The sequence below is a fragment of the Caenorhabditis remanei genome, chromosome II, assembly GCF_010183535.1.
Source record: "Caenorhabditis remanei strain PX506 chromosome II, whole genome shotgun sequence".
Taxonomy (NCBI): Eukaryota; Metazoa; Nematoda; class Chromadorea; order Rhabditida; family Rhabditidae; genus Caenorhabditis; species Caenorhabditis remanei.
The window spans coordinates 17,406,907-17,422,108 of record NC_071329.1 but is presented as its reverse complement, the minus strand read 5'-3'; the positions used below and the strand labels follow the sequence as shown (position 1 = coordinate 17,422,108).

The 15,202-nt window shown below is 37.3% G+C and overlaps 7 protein-coding genes across 7 annotated transcripts; 3 read left to right on the top strand and 4 right to left on the bottom strand.

The window, feature by feature from the left end:
• Positions 1–408: 408 nt before the first annotated feature.
• Positions 409–1,715, top strand: GCK72_007654 (uncharacterized protein; the record flags this gene model as incomplete). Its single annotated transcript, XM_053726350.1, has 5 exons — positions 409–521; positions 568–955; positions 1,015–1,162; positions 1,457–1,536; positions 1,584–1,715. The coding sequence occupies 5 exons, from the start codon at positions 409–411 to the stop codon at positions 1,713–1,715; spliced, it is 861 nt and encodes a 286-aa protein (XP_053590544.1).
• An 831-nt stretch (positions 1,716–2,546) lies between these two features.
• GCK72_007653 (uncharacterized protein) lies at positions 2,547–3,890 on the bottom strand (the record flags this gene model as incomplete). Its single annotated transcript, XM_003107209.2, has 4 exons — positions 2,547–2,704; positions 2,751–2,865; positions 3,509–3,790; positions 3,870–3,890. 4 exons carry the CDS (start codon positions 3,888–3,890, stop codon positions 2,547–2,549), a joined length of 576 nt encoding a protein of 191 aa, XP_003107257.2.
• Positions 3,891–5,106: 1,216 nt separating this feature from the next.
• GCK72_007652 (uncharacterized protein) lies at positions 5,107–6,739 on the top strand (the record flags this gene model as incomplete). Its single annotated transcript, XM_053726349.1, has 5 exons — positions 5,107–5,123; positions 5,169–5,203; positions 5,369–5,524; positions 6,472–6,560; positions 6,608–6,739. 5 exons carry the CDS (start codon positions 5,107–5,109, stop codon positions 6,737–6,739), a joined length of 429 nt encoding a protein of 142 aa, XP_053590543.1.
• Positions 6,740–6,794: 55 nt separating this feature from the next.
• On the top strand, positions 6,795–7,016 carry GCK72_007651 (uncharacterized protein; the record flags this gene model as incomplete). Its single annotated transcript, XM_053726348.1, has 1 exon — positions 6,795–7,016. One exon carries the CDS (start codon positions 6,795–6,797, stop codon positions 7,014–7,016), a length of 222 nt encoding a protein of 73 aa, XP_053590542.1.
• A 2,132-nt stretch (positions 7,017–9,148) lies between these two features.
• Positions 9,149–10,026, bottom strand: GCK72_007650 (uncharacterized protein; the record flags this gene model as incomplete). The annotated part of the gene is made up of 5 exons (XM_003107278.2): positions 9,149–9,312; positions 9,357–9,450; positions 9,543–9,708; positions 9,756–9,829; positions 9,979–10,026. The coding sequence occupies 5 exons, from the start codon at positions 10,024–10,026 to the stop codon at positions 9,149–9,151; spliced, it is 546 nt and encodes a 181-aa protein (XP_003107326.2).
• An 852-nt stretch (positions 10,027–10,878) lies between these two features.
• GCK72_007649 (uncharacterized protein) lies at positions 10,879–11,379 on the bottom strand (the record flags this gene model as incomplete). Its single annotated transcript, XM_003107103.2, has 1 exon — positions 10,879–11,379. The coding sequence occupies one exon, from the start codon at positions 11,377–11,379 to the stop codon at positions 10,879–10,881; it is 501 nt and encodes a 166-aa protein (XP_003107151.2).
• A 2,833-nt stretch (positions 11,380–14,212) lies between these two features.
• On the bottom strand, positions 14,213–14,944 carry GCK72_007648 (uncharacterized protein; the record flags this gene model as incomplete). The annotated part of the gene is made up of 2 exons (XM_003107112.2): positions 14,213–14,556; positions 14,605–14,944. 2 exons carry the CDS (start codon positions 14,942–14,944, stop codon positions 14,213–14,215), a joined length of 684 nt encoding a protein of 227 aa, XP_003107160.1.
• Between the last annotated feature and the right edge of the window lie 258 nt (positions 14,945–15,202).

Here is a 15,202-nt window from a genome sequence, read left to right as displayed (position 1 = left end):
CTTTACCCAGAAAAGTTTTAAAAGTAAGGGAGTTGCAACGAGACCCACACATCTTCCCAGGGCCGAACTTTGAGCGAGCGGTCAGTCACCGACGAATGACGCAGTCTTGTTGTGGGCGGAGTTTCCCAGAGTCTCACGCCCGATTTGGTCCATCTGTCCTACACAATTCGCTGGTCAAATCTCTGTAGTCCCTCATTCATTCCATTCTCACTTGTTGTGTATGCCATTACTGGTGGCGTGCCATTCAGCCAACCTCGTCCATCATTGTTATCTATTTATCTGCCTCTCTGAGCAGTTCTATTACCAATTCAGCGTTATTTCCTTATTATCACCATCTAATTTTGCTCGTTTTAAGTTCACCATATCGTATTCTAGCATCCCTCATTGATTTAAATTTTAGGTAATAGAATGTCTACTGCTGTCAAAGAGTTTCTTCTTACTCATGTTTTTGAGAACATCTCCACATTGAAAGAGAACGAACGTTTTTATAGCCCCGTCGTCGACCATTTCAATGTTCCTTGGTAAGTTGTTTGGCATATTTTTTAACGAATTGAAATGTGTTTACAGGAGAATAGGTTGTGTTCGAGCCGGCGGCTTTTTCAGTTTATATGTTTTCTGTGAAAAACCAAAAGATTTTGGAGAGTGGGCGATAAACACTGTAGTTACTGTTGAACTGATATCAGCAACTGGAAGAAGTTTGAAGAAAATCGCGAGTAATTGCAATTATGATTCTTCAAGTCAATTTTCTAATTGGGGATTTAACCAATTCGTGCAGTGGGAGACGATGGAAAAAGAATATGCAATCAACGATCGTTTGATTGTACAGGTACATGTTGTGATCGAACAAATCACTGGGATAGAGATCTCGAAGATTCGACATTTCGATGAGACGACGAAGATTCTTTCTGATGTAATTCTGATTGTCGAAGACGTAAAGTTTTACGTTTTAAAAGCGGTGAGTGTTTTGAAAAAAGCTAACTGTTCTATTTTCAAATTTCGAATTCTAATTTTCAGTTCCTCGCTGCTCAATCGTCTTACTTCAAGTCTATGTTTTTTGGAGAATTCGAAGAATCAAAGAAATCAGAAATAAAATTAGACGGTGTCAACGCAGAAGACTTCCAATATTTTCTGGAACTTCTCTATTTGGAACCAACTTTGACAAGTATGTTTATTATCGAAGTCACACTCAACATTGGTTTCTTTTCAGATAGTAACGTCAAAGGAGTCCTTGTGTTGGCTGATATGTATTATGAATTCATTTTTATCTGTGCATGGGAGGACCGCGCCGCACTCGCGCGGCGGCCACGCCCACTCCCATTTTAACGCTGCGTTCCATTTTTGAACACTGCCGCAAGAAATGGGCGTGGCCGCCGCGCGAGTGCGGCGCAGTCTTCCCATGCACAGATAAAAATGAATTCATAATATGACGCGAAAAATGCTACACGACTCTGTGAAGAATTCCTTATTGGAAAATCTAAAGATTCGTTGAGAAACAAACTAGCAATCTCAATGAAGTTTCAGTTGGAGGATCTCAAGGTATTCATCCTATTTTCTGCATGAATTATACTATAAGAACATTTCAGAAGCATTGCATTGAGAGCCTCAAATCTAAAGCTGACATCCGTGCCGTTTTGGGAGCATCCGGTAGTGAGCCGGAATTCGATTCGTCAATTACAAACAGTCTTTTCGAAAAAATGTTTTCATTGCCAGAATAGCTTGTTTATTGTTCTCAAGTTTAAAAAAATCCATTTTGATATGATTATTTGCTATCATAATAATTCAAAATCTGTAGCCTAATGTTAATCTTATGATAATGTTAAACAAATAAACTTGTAAATCCCACCCAAACCGAATAGATCCAAAAATCGATATCCCACTGGGTTTCCTAATTCAAATCCGAGTTTCCAGGAGACCCCACAAATCGGGGAGAAACGTGGTGCGGGAAACACGAATCCGGGAGAAACAAATCGGGGAAATACCATTCGGGGAAATACAATTCGGGGAGAAAGAGGCGGAGTCACGAAAAAACTGTGCGGCAGTTGCAAAACAAATTTTTACAGTAGTTTTAAGAGGAAAAATTACCATGAGCAAATTTATTTGCAACTGCCGCACAGTTTTTTCGTGACTCCCCCCCTTTCTCCCCGAATTGTATTTCCCCGAATGGTATTTCCCCGATTTGTTTCTCCCCGATTCGTGTTTCCCGCACCACGTTTCTCCCCGATTTGTGGGGTCTCGTTTCCAGATGGATAGGTTTTTCGTTTGTATTTTCCTTACGAAAAATGAACGAAAACTTATACTACTGATAGCCCCTGATAAAGTTGTAAATTTAGTTTTTTTTAAATCAAAATCAATTTTGCAAATAACAAATGAGAAGTGAGCAATAATTTTAGTAGAACATCTAGCTTCTGACTGAGAATCAATGAAATTTGATAGAAGATGTTACAGAGAAATTGAATGAACAAAAAGAGAAGAAAAGGTGAAATGCACAGTAAAAAATAACAAAGTATCAGAATTGTTTGATTGAAAATGAACTTGATCAGACGAAATTATGGGAACGGCGCATTGTTTAAGATTTTCTCAATGTCCTCATCGATTTCCTCCTTCACTCCATACTTGTATCCGTCCTGCCCTTCGAGATATTTATTGTAGTGATGAATGGACCATTTCCAGAATACTTTCTTGTTGTTTTCGACCCTTTGAGCTCCTAAAAATCAGTTTTTAATGACAAAGGTGGCTGAAAACCGACTTACTGAAATAAATGTCGAATTGATTTTTATATTTCTCGAGGAAGTCTTGAATATTCAAGTTGTACGGATACGTAAACTTTCTATGTTCGACTGGTGCATAGTGGAAGACAAAGACGGGCTGAAAATATCATGGTAACGGATTTTTCAAATGATGCTCACCATGGATGTGCGGAAATAAAGATTTCGGAAACTCGGTTTTTTTCAATTTTTTTAAAGTCAAAATCAATATGCTATAAAAACTGAATTTGGAACCGTTCACGTTGGTTTTGCAGCAATTTCTTTCCATTCCGCACAAATTATTTATTTTATCATCATGAAAATGTATGGAATTTCGGAAAAAAGCATTCTTCCAAATCAAACGCAATATTATGAGCTCAAAAATATATCAAAATGTAGATCTCAGCGAGTTCTATGTCCGTGACCTACTAACGGCCGGATGGCTATTCATTAATGTGCCGCGGGCCGGGAAAAAGTGCCAAAAACGCGAAAATGGCCAGAAAAACTATTCTAGCCCGGCCCGTGGTAGGTCACGGACGTAGAACTCGCTGAGATCTACATTTTGGTATATTTTTGAGCTCATAATATTGAGTTTGATGCGAGTTACTCGCCGGCCGTGTCGGCTCGTTTCGGCCCGGTTTGCAAGTATGGAAAAAAGTTTTCCCGGAAAACTTTCTCGGGAATTTTCCGACGGAAAACAGATCCGAAAAAAGTCGGAAATTTAGGAATTTCCTATTTCCTTTCCGCACATCACAGATGCTCACCTTCACTGGTTCCGTAACAATCTGCAAATACTCATCATCGTTTTTGATGAATTTGAGATTTCTTTGATCTCTTGTTCCAGGCGCCAACTTTTCATCGATGAACTCATCACACAACTCTAAAAGATTTGTCAATTCATAGTAACGTGCTTCTGTTCGAATTTCCTTCACTTCCTTCACAGAATCTGGAAGATCAATGTCCCCATCACGCAGAAAATTCAGAATCGATTCAAAATTTTTCGGCGATCGATCGATGAAATGGTCTCCGTTTTCATCAGATACTGTCTGAAAAACGAAAAATACTTTTATTGAGATTTAAGACACATCGATTGCTCAAGTAGTCGGCATTTTACAAAAAACTAACCCTAATTTCATATTCTACCATCTTTTGCAGTGTTCCACCGAATTTTGTCAGCGTGAACTTTGTGGTGTGAAAAATAGTGCCGCCAACATTCAACGTCCTGGGAGAATAGTCATTTATTATATGAAAATATAATATGTCCAATAATACCTCAACGCCTATTTCGATTCCTCAAAACGTTCGTACATTTTTGCTCTTCCGGTTGTTAGAAGTGATTTTTTCGTTTGTTTTGATGTTTACCTGGAAACTTAAGCGAATTTTCATTAAAACTACACATTTTCAGTTTAAACAACAAGAAAATCAGAAATTTTAAGCGGAATTAAAGCTTGGCGATAGTGGAAAAGAGCAAAACTCGAAGAAATTTAATTTTAAGTCTATTTTGACACTTTTCACACGAAATAAGTAACGAATTAGTGACAAATCGATAAACAATGTATTAATATAGAATTCCGTTTGAAAAATCAATAAAATCAGCTAAAAATTAGGTTAAAAACATGAAAAACGGGACAAAATTTCAGCATGACGTGGAGAGCTACCGTACTCTTTGCGCGTCAAATAAAATGCAAAGTACGCAGTTGTGACGTGTAATTAGAACTGCGTACAATGCATTTAATTTGACGAGCCGGAAAATTAAAACTTCTTTTAGCTTTTTTGAAGCGAAATTGTTACTTTTCAGGATGGTTTTTGTGGAAAAATATAAAAAATGATCGTAAATAACAAAAAAGTTAGACATTTTGGGTGGAATCACATTTTGTCGATTATTTTCTGCTGAATGATTTTATTCTGTTTTACGCTCATTTTTTCATACCTTTTGCACAAAAAATAAACCGGAAAACTAACAATTTCGCTGAAAAAGCTAAAGAAATTCAAATATTCTTGCTCGTAAAATTAAATACATTGTACGCAGTTCTAATTGCCACGTTACAAATGCGTACTTTGCATTTTATTTGCCGCGCAAAGAGTACGGTAGCTCGCCACGTCATGCTGAAATTTTGTGTCGTTATTTCCAGAATTTTCAGCCGATTTTATTGGTTTTTCGATCGAATTTTTGTTATTGTAATAAATTATTATCAATTTGTAACCAATTCATTACTAATTTCTTGGGAAAAGTGCTAAAATTATACATAAAACCGTCATGTTTTGCTGTTTTTATTTTTCTTTTGAAAAATCGTTCAATTTTCAGGTAAAAATCAAAAAACAAACGAGAAGTCACCGCTGAAAACTGGAGATTCGCAAATAGATGACAATCCCTAGATTGTAAAATTCAAAATAAATTATTATTATAAAAATTCGTAGTTTCAGAAAAATCCCGACTCCGCGTGTCTCGTCATACCGAAGTATCAAGTCTGTAGCGTAGGTCAAACGATAATCAATCATTTTCGAAAATTGGTTCTTTGTGATCTACGTACTGTCGGCAGAAAAGTAGCGAATCTCCCATTTCCTCGATTTTCTTCTCATTCTAGAATTCTTCTAATCTTTCTCCAAAATTACTTTGATTCAAGCTGCTCACTCGTTAAAACAAGCAGTTCACCATACTCGTTCAATCCAAAAATCTCTCAATTACACCGGCGGACGCGCTGTTGCATACACAGATGGATGGTGTTTGAACGAAGGAAGGAGGAACGCAAAAGCCGGATTCGGTGTTTTTTGGTATCCTGGTGAGTGGCGCGACTAGATCTAAATATTTTAATCACTCACTATCACTCACTGGTCTCCCACACTGCGAAAAAAACTTTTTTCACGTTGTAATTCAATTCTTTTGTTTTTTGCACTGAAAATATAGTATTTTCAGGTTTTCAGACGGCGCCGTAGATGAAAAAAGTCTCATCCGTCAGAATTGTAGAAAATAAAATTATCTATTTTATGAGCCGAAAAACCATACTTGCAAAATATCGGCCGGGTCGGGCCGGGCCGGTAGAGAAAGTTGCCGGCCCTTCCCGGCCCTGTCGGCCCGGAGTCAAAAAATGAGCACAATTTTTTCACAAAATTTTTCGAAATTTTTTGAAATTTTCATCAAAAATAGTCGAAAATCCTATGCACACTTGAGTTTTATCGATATGTAAAAACATAGTCGAAAATTCGACTTTTTTGTGAAAAAATCAAAAAAATTCAAATTTTCAAATTTTTGTACTGTGACCCGGCCCGGCCCGTTGCAAGTATGCGAAAAACGGTAATTTTGGTCAGAAATTGTCTTTTTTGATACAGAAAAATGGATTTTCGGAAAAAGTTATTATAAGTTTTTTGGCGGAAAACATTTTTGGACAAAAATTACAGAAAATGTAATCGAGGACGCTCTGAAGTTAACAAAAGAATTAGTGGCTGAAATTGCTGAAAATCATATTTTTTGAAAATTAATTTTTTTTTTTGTAAAAAAGTCAATCTCCGACCAAAAATCCCTTTCTGGCTCATTCGATAAAGATTTTTTTCTTTAATTCTAATGAAAGGGACCTATTTTTCATCCATAACGACGTCTGAAAGCCTGAAAATACTGCATTTTGAATGCATAAAATGAAATAATCGAATAGAAACGGGAAAAAAGGCTTCGCGTATTTGCAGTTCCTTTTCGTAGTGTGTGAATTATTCGAAAATGATTATTCTTCTTCAGGTTGCGCGTACAACTTTTGTGGAAACATGACTGGAAAACAAGACAGCCACCGCGCCGAGCTTTGTGCGGTTTCTACAGCGATCTTGATGGTAAAATTTTTAATTAATTTTGATAATTACAATTTTATATTTTACAGGCTTACCTTCTCAACAAACCGGGAATTACAATCAAAACTGATTGTAAATTTGTGATAACTTCATACAAAATGCCGAAAGAATGGCGACGGCGAGTCACTTTGTCTTGTGATTCATTATCAATTGATATTTAATTTCAGAAAATTCCTCAACACTCGCTGTAGCGAATTCTTGGAATTCATCGACTCGATGGAGAAAAAAATCAATGTGACTCGTAGATATGTCATCGGACAAGCAAACAAATTCGAAAATGAGCAGGCACAAAATTTGGCTGAAATAGGAGCGAATCTTGGGGGAGAAAATCAAATTTTGATGCCTAATATGTATAGATGGCTCTATCAGAAAGTCAATGGATCACCGAAACCGAACAATACATTTACCGATTTGTACCAATTCTCTGCCAGACGTTAGATGTCTCGCTGAAATTATTGCTTTCCTCATTATTTTCTCAGATTTTCACATTAGGAAATTGATTCAAAGTTTCATTTTGAATCCAGCAATTTCTTAGTCTCACTGTCCTGTCCATCGTAGATAACTTCATAAGGTTCCTCTCCATTGTAATCTGGTTTGACTTTGCTCATCCTCCAGAAAATATAAATAACGAGTGAAGAAGCGAACAAATGAAGTGGAATAGCCAAGGTGTGGATTATGTAGGTGTCTGAAATCACAAATACACCCTACGCCTCTAATGCGCCAGAGAGGAGCTGCGTTTCGTGCGTCAGAAATGCCGTTGGCGCGCGAGGCGTGCATAGTATGCACTGCATACCAGGGATGTGCCTATGGAGGCGCTTTGGGCGCTGAAAGAATTCAAAGTGGGCGAAAATGCGACGAGAGAGAGTGTGTAAAATCGAGAGAGTGTGTCTGCGTCTCTTCATTTCGCACACTCTTTCTCGTCGCATTTTCAAATTTCGGCTGAAAATGCGAGGCGCTCAACGCCACCCGGGCACATACCTGCTGCATACCGTAAATTTGACATTTTCATTATTCGAAAATCATATTTTCGTCTAAAATTGTAAAAATGATTATATTCGGAAAAAATGATAAATTTATCGAAATAGACGTTCAAGGGAAATGAGAAAACACTGGATTTCGAGAGAAAATACGATAAATCAAGAGAAAGAGATAAATCCGAGTAAATGAATTCTTCTTTTTTCCAATTGTGAACAAAAAACGTAGTTGTTTCTTCCTGCATGCCGTTCGTTGTTGAAATAACCTGAAAGAATATTCGGCGGCGAAGTATTTTCCGAAATTCTCCAACTAACCGCTTGTTGCAATATCTCTGACGGGAAATATCTGGAAAATTAAATATTTAAAAAACTATTGAAGAGTTTTTTTTTAAATTTTAAGTTAATAAAATAGAAAAAACGCAATAAATTTCATTATAAAGGCAAAAATTCAAAAAAATCAAATGGTGAAATACGAGAAACACTGAGTAAAAACGAGAGACGCAGAGACACCGCTAAAGCGCCAATGCACGCATAGTACGCCTTGTTGACAGATCGACGTCACAAAGCTCCCCAGGATTTTGGAGGTGTAAAGACCTGTGATACGTGCTTCTGTTTTGTCTCCGTTATATGTTTTGACCCATCCAATACCAACCAACAACCTTGAATTAAGTGGGCATCTGTTAGCTCACCACAATCCTTACAACCGCGCTCCACCGAAATGCCCTTGAAAAGTGTCTCTTTTTCTCTGAGTCTCTCAATTTCGCACACAATTTTTTTCGATTTCGGTAGAGCGCGGTTGTGAGAATAGATCTGTGATAATATTAAAATGCTAGAAATAAATCCTACATCTCAACGCCAAATGTAAGATACTGGACTAAAATAGTAACCAAAATAAAATTAGCCAAGTTGTTGATCCATTTCTGAAAATTTAATATCTGATAGAACTCGATTTTTATCAGTTTCTTCACCTTATTTTCGATTCCAAATGATTTTTTGTAGTATGCTTTATGCGGCATATTGGGTATTTGACCCTCTGAGAAAAAGGAATGACGAACGGTTTAGTGGAAAAATTGAAAACGGAAAACTGAGCTGTAGGGAAATGGGAAGGTCACGGAGAAAAATATTGAAAAGATTGGTTGAATTTTTCATTATTTGTTTTGCGAAGATCTAAAGGCATAATTGGTTTATCTTCTAAGAAACGTTTCTTATTGACGCATATTCTAAAAATCGCTTCAATTCCTGTCCTCCTGACTCGAAATGCGCTTTGGTGGAAGAGTTTTTCCACGCGGTCGTGTAGTCCTCTCGGATAAGATTTATGCTCAATCCCTCGTTTTCCCACTGTTTCCAACAAACTTTCGTGAATTTTTTCTATTTTTCGCGATATAAATGCTGGAAAAGTGATAAAACAAGAATTTCAGCGAAAATCTTGTCCGAGAGGACTACACTGGTGCGCGGAAAAATTCTTCCACGAAAGCTCCTTCTGAGTCAGGAGAACGGGAATTGAAGTGATTTTCAGCGTAATAAAAGTTTCTTAGAATTGTCTGAAATAACATAATCCTCATTTAAATTGTTCATTCAATCAATTAATTAGACTAATTAAAATGTCTCCATCAACTTCTTGTTGGCATCTTCCTCTTCTTGTTTAACCATTGTATTGTCGTGAAGATATTGAATTCTAGCTGCTTTCAGAAGAATAAAACAGGCAAATATTGAGTTGAGCAAGAAGATGGGCAATGAAATGGATTGAATCATTAAGGTGTCTGGAAAATGGAATTGAATTACAATTATTTTTGTGAAAACTCACATTTCATTACCAGCTGAGCAAGCTCCGCCTCTTTTTTAATTGAATCAATTGACGGGTTGTAAAGATAAAACGCAGTGAATATTGTGAGTGATCCCTGAAATAGAAATCGCGCTCTACCGAAACCGATTGAGACTCAGAGAAAAAGAGACATGGGAATTTCGGTAGAGCGCAGTTGTAATAACTCACAATCGACCAAACTAAGTTTTTGTACTTCTGTGGTGGAACGATACTACCAGTTAACATCAGAATAGCAATCATGAATTGCAAAACGAAAAATCCCAACAAATGAAAGAAAACCAAGTAGTCACTACACTTTTCAATCGGTGGGACACCGAAATTCAGAGCCGACGTGCTGAAATTTTTATATGTATTTATATTTCTAGATTTCCAGATTCTTACAGCTCGACAACGAGAGAAATTGTGGGAATGATTATAATGAGCAATCCGATTGAATAGAACTTCTCGAACCATGTCTGGAAATTTGAGTGTATTGAATATTCAATAGTTCTTACAACTGCGCTCCACCGAAATGCCCTTGAGTAATGTCTCTTTTTCTCTGCGTCTCTCAATTTCGCACACAATTTTATTTGGTTTCGGTAGAGCGCGATTGTAAAGAACTAACCTCATTTTTAATTCCAAACGTTTTTTGATGAATCGCTTTGGATGACATTTCGTGATATTTGAATCAGGGAATGGTAGAATGCAGCACGTGGAATCGAAAAGGAGAACACGCGAACAAAAAAATGTTGAGAAATGAGGGCGGGGTTAAATTTCGTGGCATACAGTAATATTTGTATTCACATGGTCATAGAAAGTCCATATGAAGCGATTCAAAAATTTGAGTAAAATTTGCCCGAAATTTAAAAAATTTATCTAAAAATGTTTTTAGTGAATTGAAATTTTTATTTTTCCATTTTTTTATGAATAGTTTTTTGCTTATTTTTTTACTATTCAGAAATTAGCAAAAAAAAGCAAAAAACTCCTGGTTTGGAGGTACTTTTTGCTTGACCTTTTCTAGGCCAGCCGGCGGATTTCTAGGCCTTGTGTAGATTTACGAGAGAATTTTTGTGATTTTTTCAGCAAAGTCCAGAAAAAATAATTAAACAATTACAAAGCATGAAATAAATGAATAAAATTACAAATTAAGTTCAAAAGTAGCGATAAAGTACATACATGGATGCTGAAAAATCACAAAAAATTCTTCCGTAAATCTACACATGGCCTAGAAATCCGCCGGCTGGCCTAGAAAAGGTCAAGCAAAAAATACCTCCAAACCAGGAGTTTTTTGCTTTTTTTGCTACTTTCTGAATAGCAAAAAACTATTTTTTGCTATCCCAGAATAGGTCCATTATAAACACGCAATTTGGCTGAGCGGCGACTCAGCCTGCCAAGTCGTGTGCAAACGCGCTTCACTAGACTTCGCGGGAAAATTATTTGAATTTTTCCCAATATTTCATTTTTCTGGATGTTATTAAATATTAAATCAAATTTATTAATAAAATAAAGTGAATTTCAATTAATTTCAATTATGCTCCGTCATTGCATTATGTTTCTTGATAGCGCTCAATGGTCGACTCTTCTTATACTTCCGTTCGTAGATAAAACACGCATTACACATCATTCCAGCGTCCGATCGAACTTTTCTCCAGCAACACGATTCGGTGACTTTGCAGTGAGAGCACGACTTCAGTTTTGTTGTCCGAGGAGAGCTGGAGTCCATTTCCTTGGGGCTTGACAACAATTTTTTCTCATCCCGATTATCGATTGATCGGGTGATTTTCGATTGATCAGCAGAATTCAAGTTGGTGATGGGCGGTGCTTGAGAAGTTGCAGATGCCATAGAATACGGTAATCCTGTCGTTGGGACTAATGGAGCCACCTGACGCTGTGGAGGCATCAGGGACGACACCGTCTGCAGATAATTCCTCATCATCTCTGCTCCACGAATGAACCCGTTCAGAAATTCCGGACTCAAGGGGGTGTTGACATTTTCATTTTGTTGTTGCAGCGATTGGTTATTCATGATGATTGAACAAATTCTGAAACGAATACATAGAGTTAGAGAACGAAGAGTTATGGGGGTTATTCAGGTCATGTAAAATTGTATTTTAATACATATTTTACCATAGTTGTCAAGGTCCGTGTGAATTGGCGCGAAAGTCAAATTTTCAAATTTTTTTTCGCTAAAAAGTCAAATTTTCGACTATCATTCAGAATTAGAAGAAATTCTGAAAAATAGTAAAAAATGGTCACATTTTCGATGAAAAATTGAAAAAAATTCGAAAAAAATAAGGGTAATTTTTTGAAGCCGGGCCTTGACAACTATGAATTTTTCCCGTTTTCTACACTTTTTTCACCGTTTTTCTACAGTAGTGTTCCGTCATCGTTTCAGCAGTGAACATCAAAAATCAACTTGGATATCTCGAGGCAGGCGGCATTCTTTTGATGTTCACTGCTGATGACGGAAAACTGTGAAAAAGTGTAGAAAAAGTGTAGAAAAATGAGAGAAAAACATGCAAAAAATACAATTTTACATAACCTAAATAACCCCATTACAGAATAAAGAAAGAAGAGGAATGAGTTATATTAAAATTAAAAAAGGAATAGATGGTTAACGGAGATGAATATTAGTCTGACTAGGTAGGGAAACCGTATACTACACGGTCTCCTAGCCTCCCAAAAACAACCGCAAGAAAATTTTGATCTACCCTTATGAAACGAAATTTTTGAGAAAATTGTAGGTCTAAAACATTACTACTTTAATTTTTAGCGTAATAATAATTCTAAAACTGTAATTTTCTCACTTTCGACCTTGAGCTTCACGCTAAAAATTAAAGTAATACAGTTATAGACCTGCAAATTTCTCAAATTGTTCGTTTCATGAGGGTAGATCAAAAATTTCATTGCAGTTCTTTTTCCGAGGCTGGGAGACTGTGTACTACTGTATATTTTTGGAATCTAGGCATTCTTTTATTTTCCCGGACAAATTTGAAAAATTCTGGTGATTTCGATCCAGAAATTATTGGAACTAATTAGAAAATAAAGAAGTTGCAGAATTTCGAAACATTTTGAAAATTCAAAAAGTCACTAAAACTGCCTTGCTTCAAACTCAATGAAACTTAGATATTCGGATTCAGCTCGTCAAGACGCTCCGGATGAGTATAATCATGACATTAGTTTAGGTCCCAATGGTGGCATGCGCCTTTAAACTCGGGTTACTGTGGACCCAATTTGCACCGAATATAGGCATGATTATTTTTTTCTGAAAGTTCTCGACGTGCTGATTTTGAATATCTAGGTTTCAGGTGCCCGGCACAAAAATAATGAGATTACGGTAGCATTTGTAGTTTGAAAATTTTCGAAAAATTTAGAAAATTTAGTATTCTATTTTATCTGGATAACCTGGGTATGATAGCTGAATAACAATGACTTCCTTAACAATCAGAGTGGAGCGGAATGCGGTTTTTGAAATGGCGGAAGGCGGAAAACGGAATAAAAATTGTTTTTATAGGTCGATTTTGTATTTTGTTGTAAAAAGACTCTAGAAATTAATAAATTCGAGTAGTCGAACAAATTTTTCAAGCTGATATTCTCTAGGCGGAAGGCGAAAAGCGGAATTCGGAGAGGCAAAGATCTATAATGTTATCTGGGTTCAGGCTAGCACAGGGTCATAGAAAGTCCATATGAAGCAACTGAGCTCCAAGAAAATTTGCGTAAAATTGGCGCGGAATTCAAAAAATTTATGCAACATTTTTTTGTGTTTGATGAATTCTATATTTTTGTGCAAGGATTAACCGAGAAAAGCGAGAAAATATGTAACTCCCTATCGTTCGCCTGCGTTATAAGCATGCAATACGGCTGAGCGGCGACTCAATTGGCAGCCTGTCAAGTCGTGCGCGTTCCTAGACTTCCGGTTTCGCATAATTGGAATTTATATGGACGACAATATGACCCTGTGTAGCCGCGATTCTCTAATAAAAAATAGAGGTACAGAGCAAAAAAAAAGGTGGCTAACTGAGAAATCTGACGAATGAATGAACTACATACACATCTAACTAACTAGGCCAACTAACCATAAACTCTGGTTTGACCTACTTTTTCTGGCAAACCGTATACTGCTGTTATCTCTGAGGTCATCTTGTATTTTTCAATAATAACAAGAACAATTGATTTTTATACCAATAATATGTAGGCTACACTTGTAGATCTTATCTGATTGTTTTCTGACCCCTTACTCATCATACATTGTCATTGTGATGGTTTTGAATCAATATTCTTCAAAGAGGACGGATAGTGTAAGTGGTAATTAGGTGAATGTGACAGAACCTACACACACAACCAGGTGACCCTCTGCACCTCTCAAAACCATTCACTATCTCATCGTGGGAGAAAATTCCCAGGGTTCGGTGCACCTGCTCTATTCATACTCATCTGACAATCTGACAATGTGTTCGAAAAGACAAAAAGGTTACGAGTACTTCCCATTTTTGTTTAAAGAGACCATATGTATAATGAGACAATTATTTATTGATTTCTTATTGACAGAAAATAAGTCAGATACAGTAGAAGAAACAGAGGAAGATGTAGAGAAAGGAAATTCCGGCTCTATTCCAGTTTAGATGTTCTTTGAAAACTCGAACGTCCCAAAAAAGTCTAGGACGACTTTTAAAACATTTAAAAGTCCTTTGGGGTTTCAAATATGCTCAAAAACATTTAGACGTCCCTTCAACACCTGAAAGGGTTCAAGGGACGTCTAAACATTTTAAGGGACGTTTAAGTGTTTTTTGGGACGTTCTAGTTTTTAAAGGACATCAAAACTGGAATAGAGCCGAAGTTCCTGTATACCAAGTGATAAATCATTTACACTTTTTCAAAACCAACGCTGAGCAGATGTCACTGAGTGAACGACGTTTGTGGCTCCGTTGTGTCTTCTGAGCCAAGTTGATGGCCGAAGTAGATGGAGATGTCTCAGTTGTAGTTGGAGGAGAAACTTCAATTCCAGATTCTGATCCTTCTCGTGGCATCTGTGGAGCACTACTACCTGTTTCCGCAACTTCCTTCATAAATGTTGCCAGAATACTATCGAACGACGGCTGTTGAGTCAAGTCAGATTTTTGACAGGTTATTAGATCAACTAAGAATGAGGCAAGTTCGTCGTCTTCCGAAGCCGGTTTCTCACTATCAGAAATAGTGTTTTTATCTGAACAATGTTAATTCTGTTTCAGTGATCTTTAACAATTCACCTTACCTGTTTTCTTAGTGTTGATTGCAATAGCCACCGCCTCTCCAGGAACACCTCCATTACTCATTGACTTGTTGTGAGACATAAGTTCCTTCTTAGTTCGGAACGACCATTTACAGCAAGTACATGTATAAGTCTTATCAATATTATGCTCTGTGAACATGTGACGACGAACGTCGCTGCTTATTGCTGAGTTGCACAGGAGACACTTCTGACTGTCTCCATGAAAGTTTGCACGATGGCGACGCATGGAAGCTGCGTGACAGAAGGATTTGTCACAATCGCCGCATTTGAAGTCTCCTTTTAATTCTGGACATTTTAATTGGTCCACTGGACGGAAAGGCATGATGAGTTCTGTAATGATATAACTGCGGAATCCGGTTGCGGAAAGACAGAAATGCGGAAAGCGGAAGGAAAAAAGTGGGGGAAGCGGAAGGCGGAAGGCGGAAGGCGGAAGACGGAAGACGGAAGACTCAAGACTCAAGACTCAAGACTCAAGACTCAAGACTCAAGACTCAAGACTCAAGACTCAAGACTCAAGACTCAAGACTCAAAGCTGAAAGCTGAAAGCTCAAGGCTTAAGGCTCAAGGCTTAAGGCTTAAG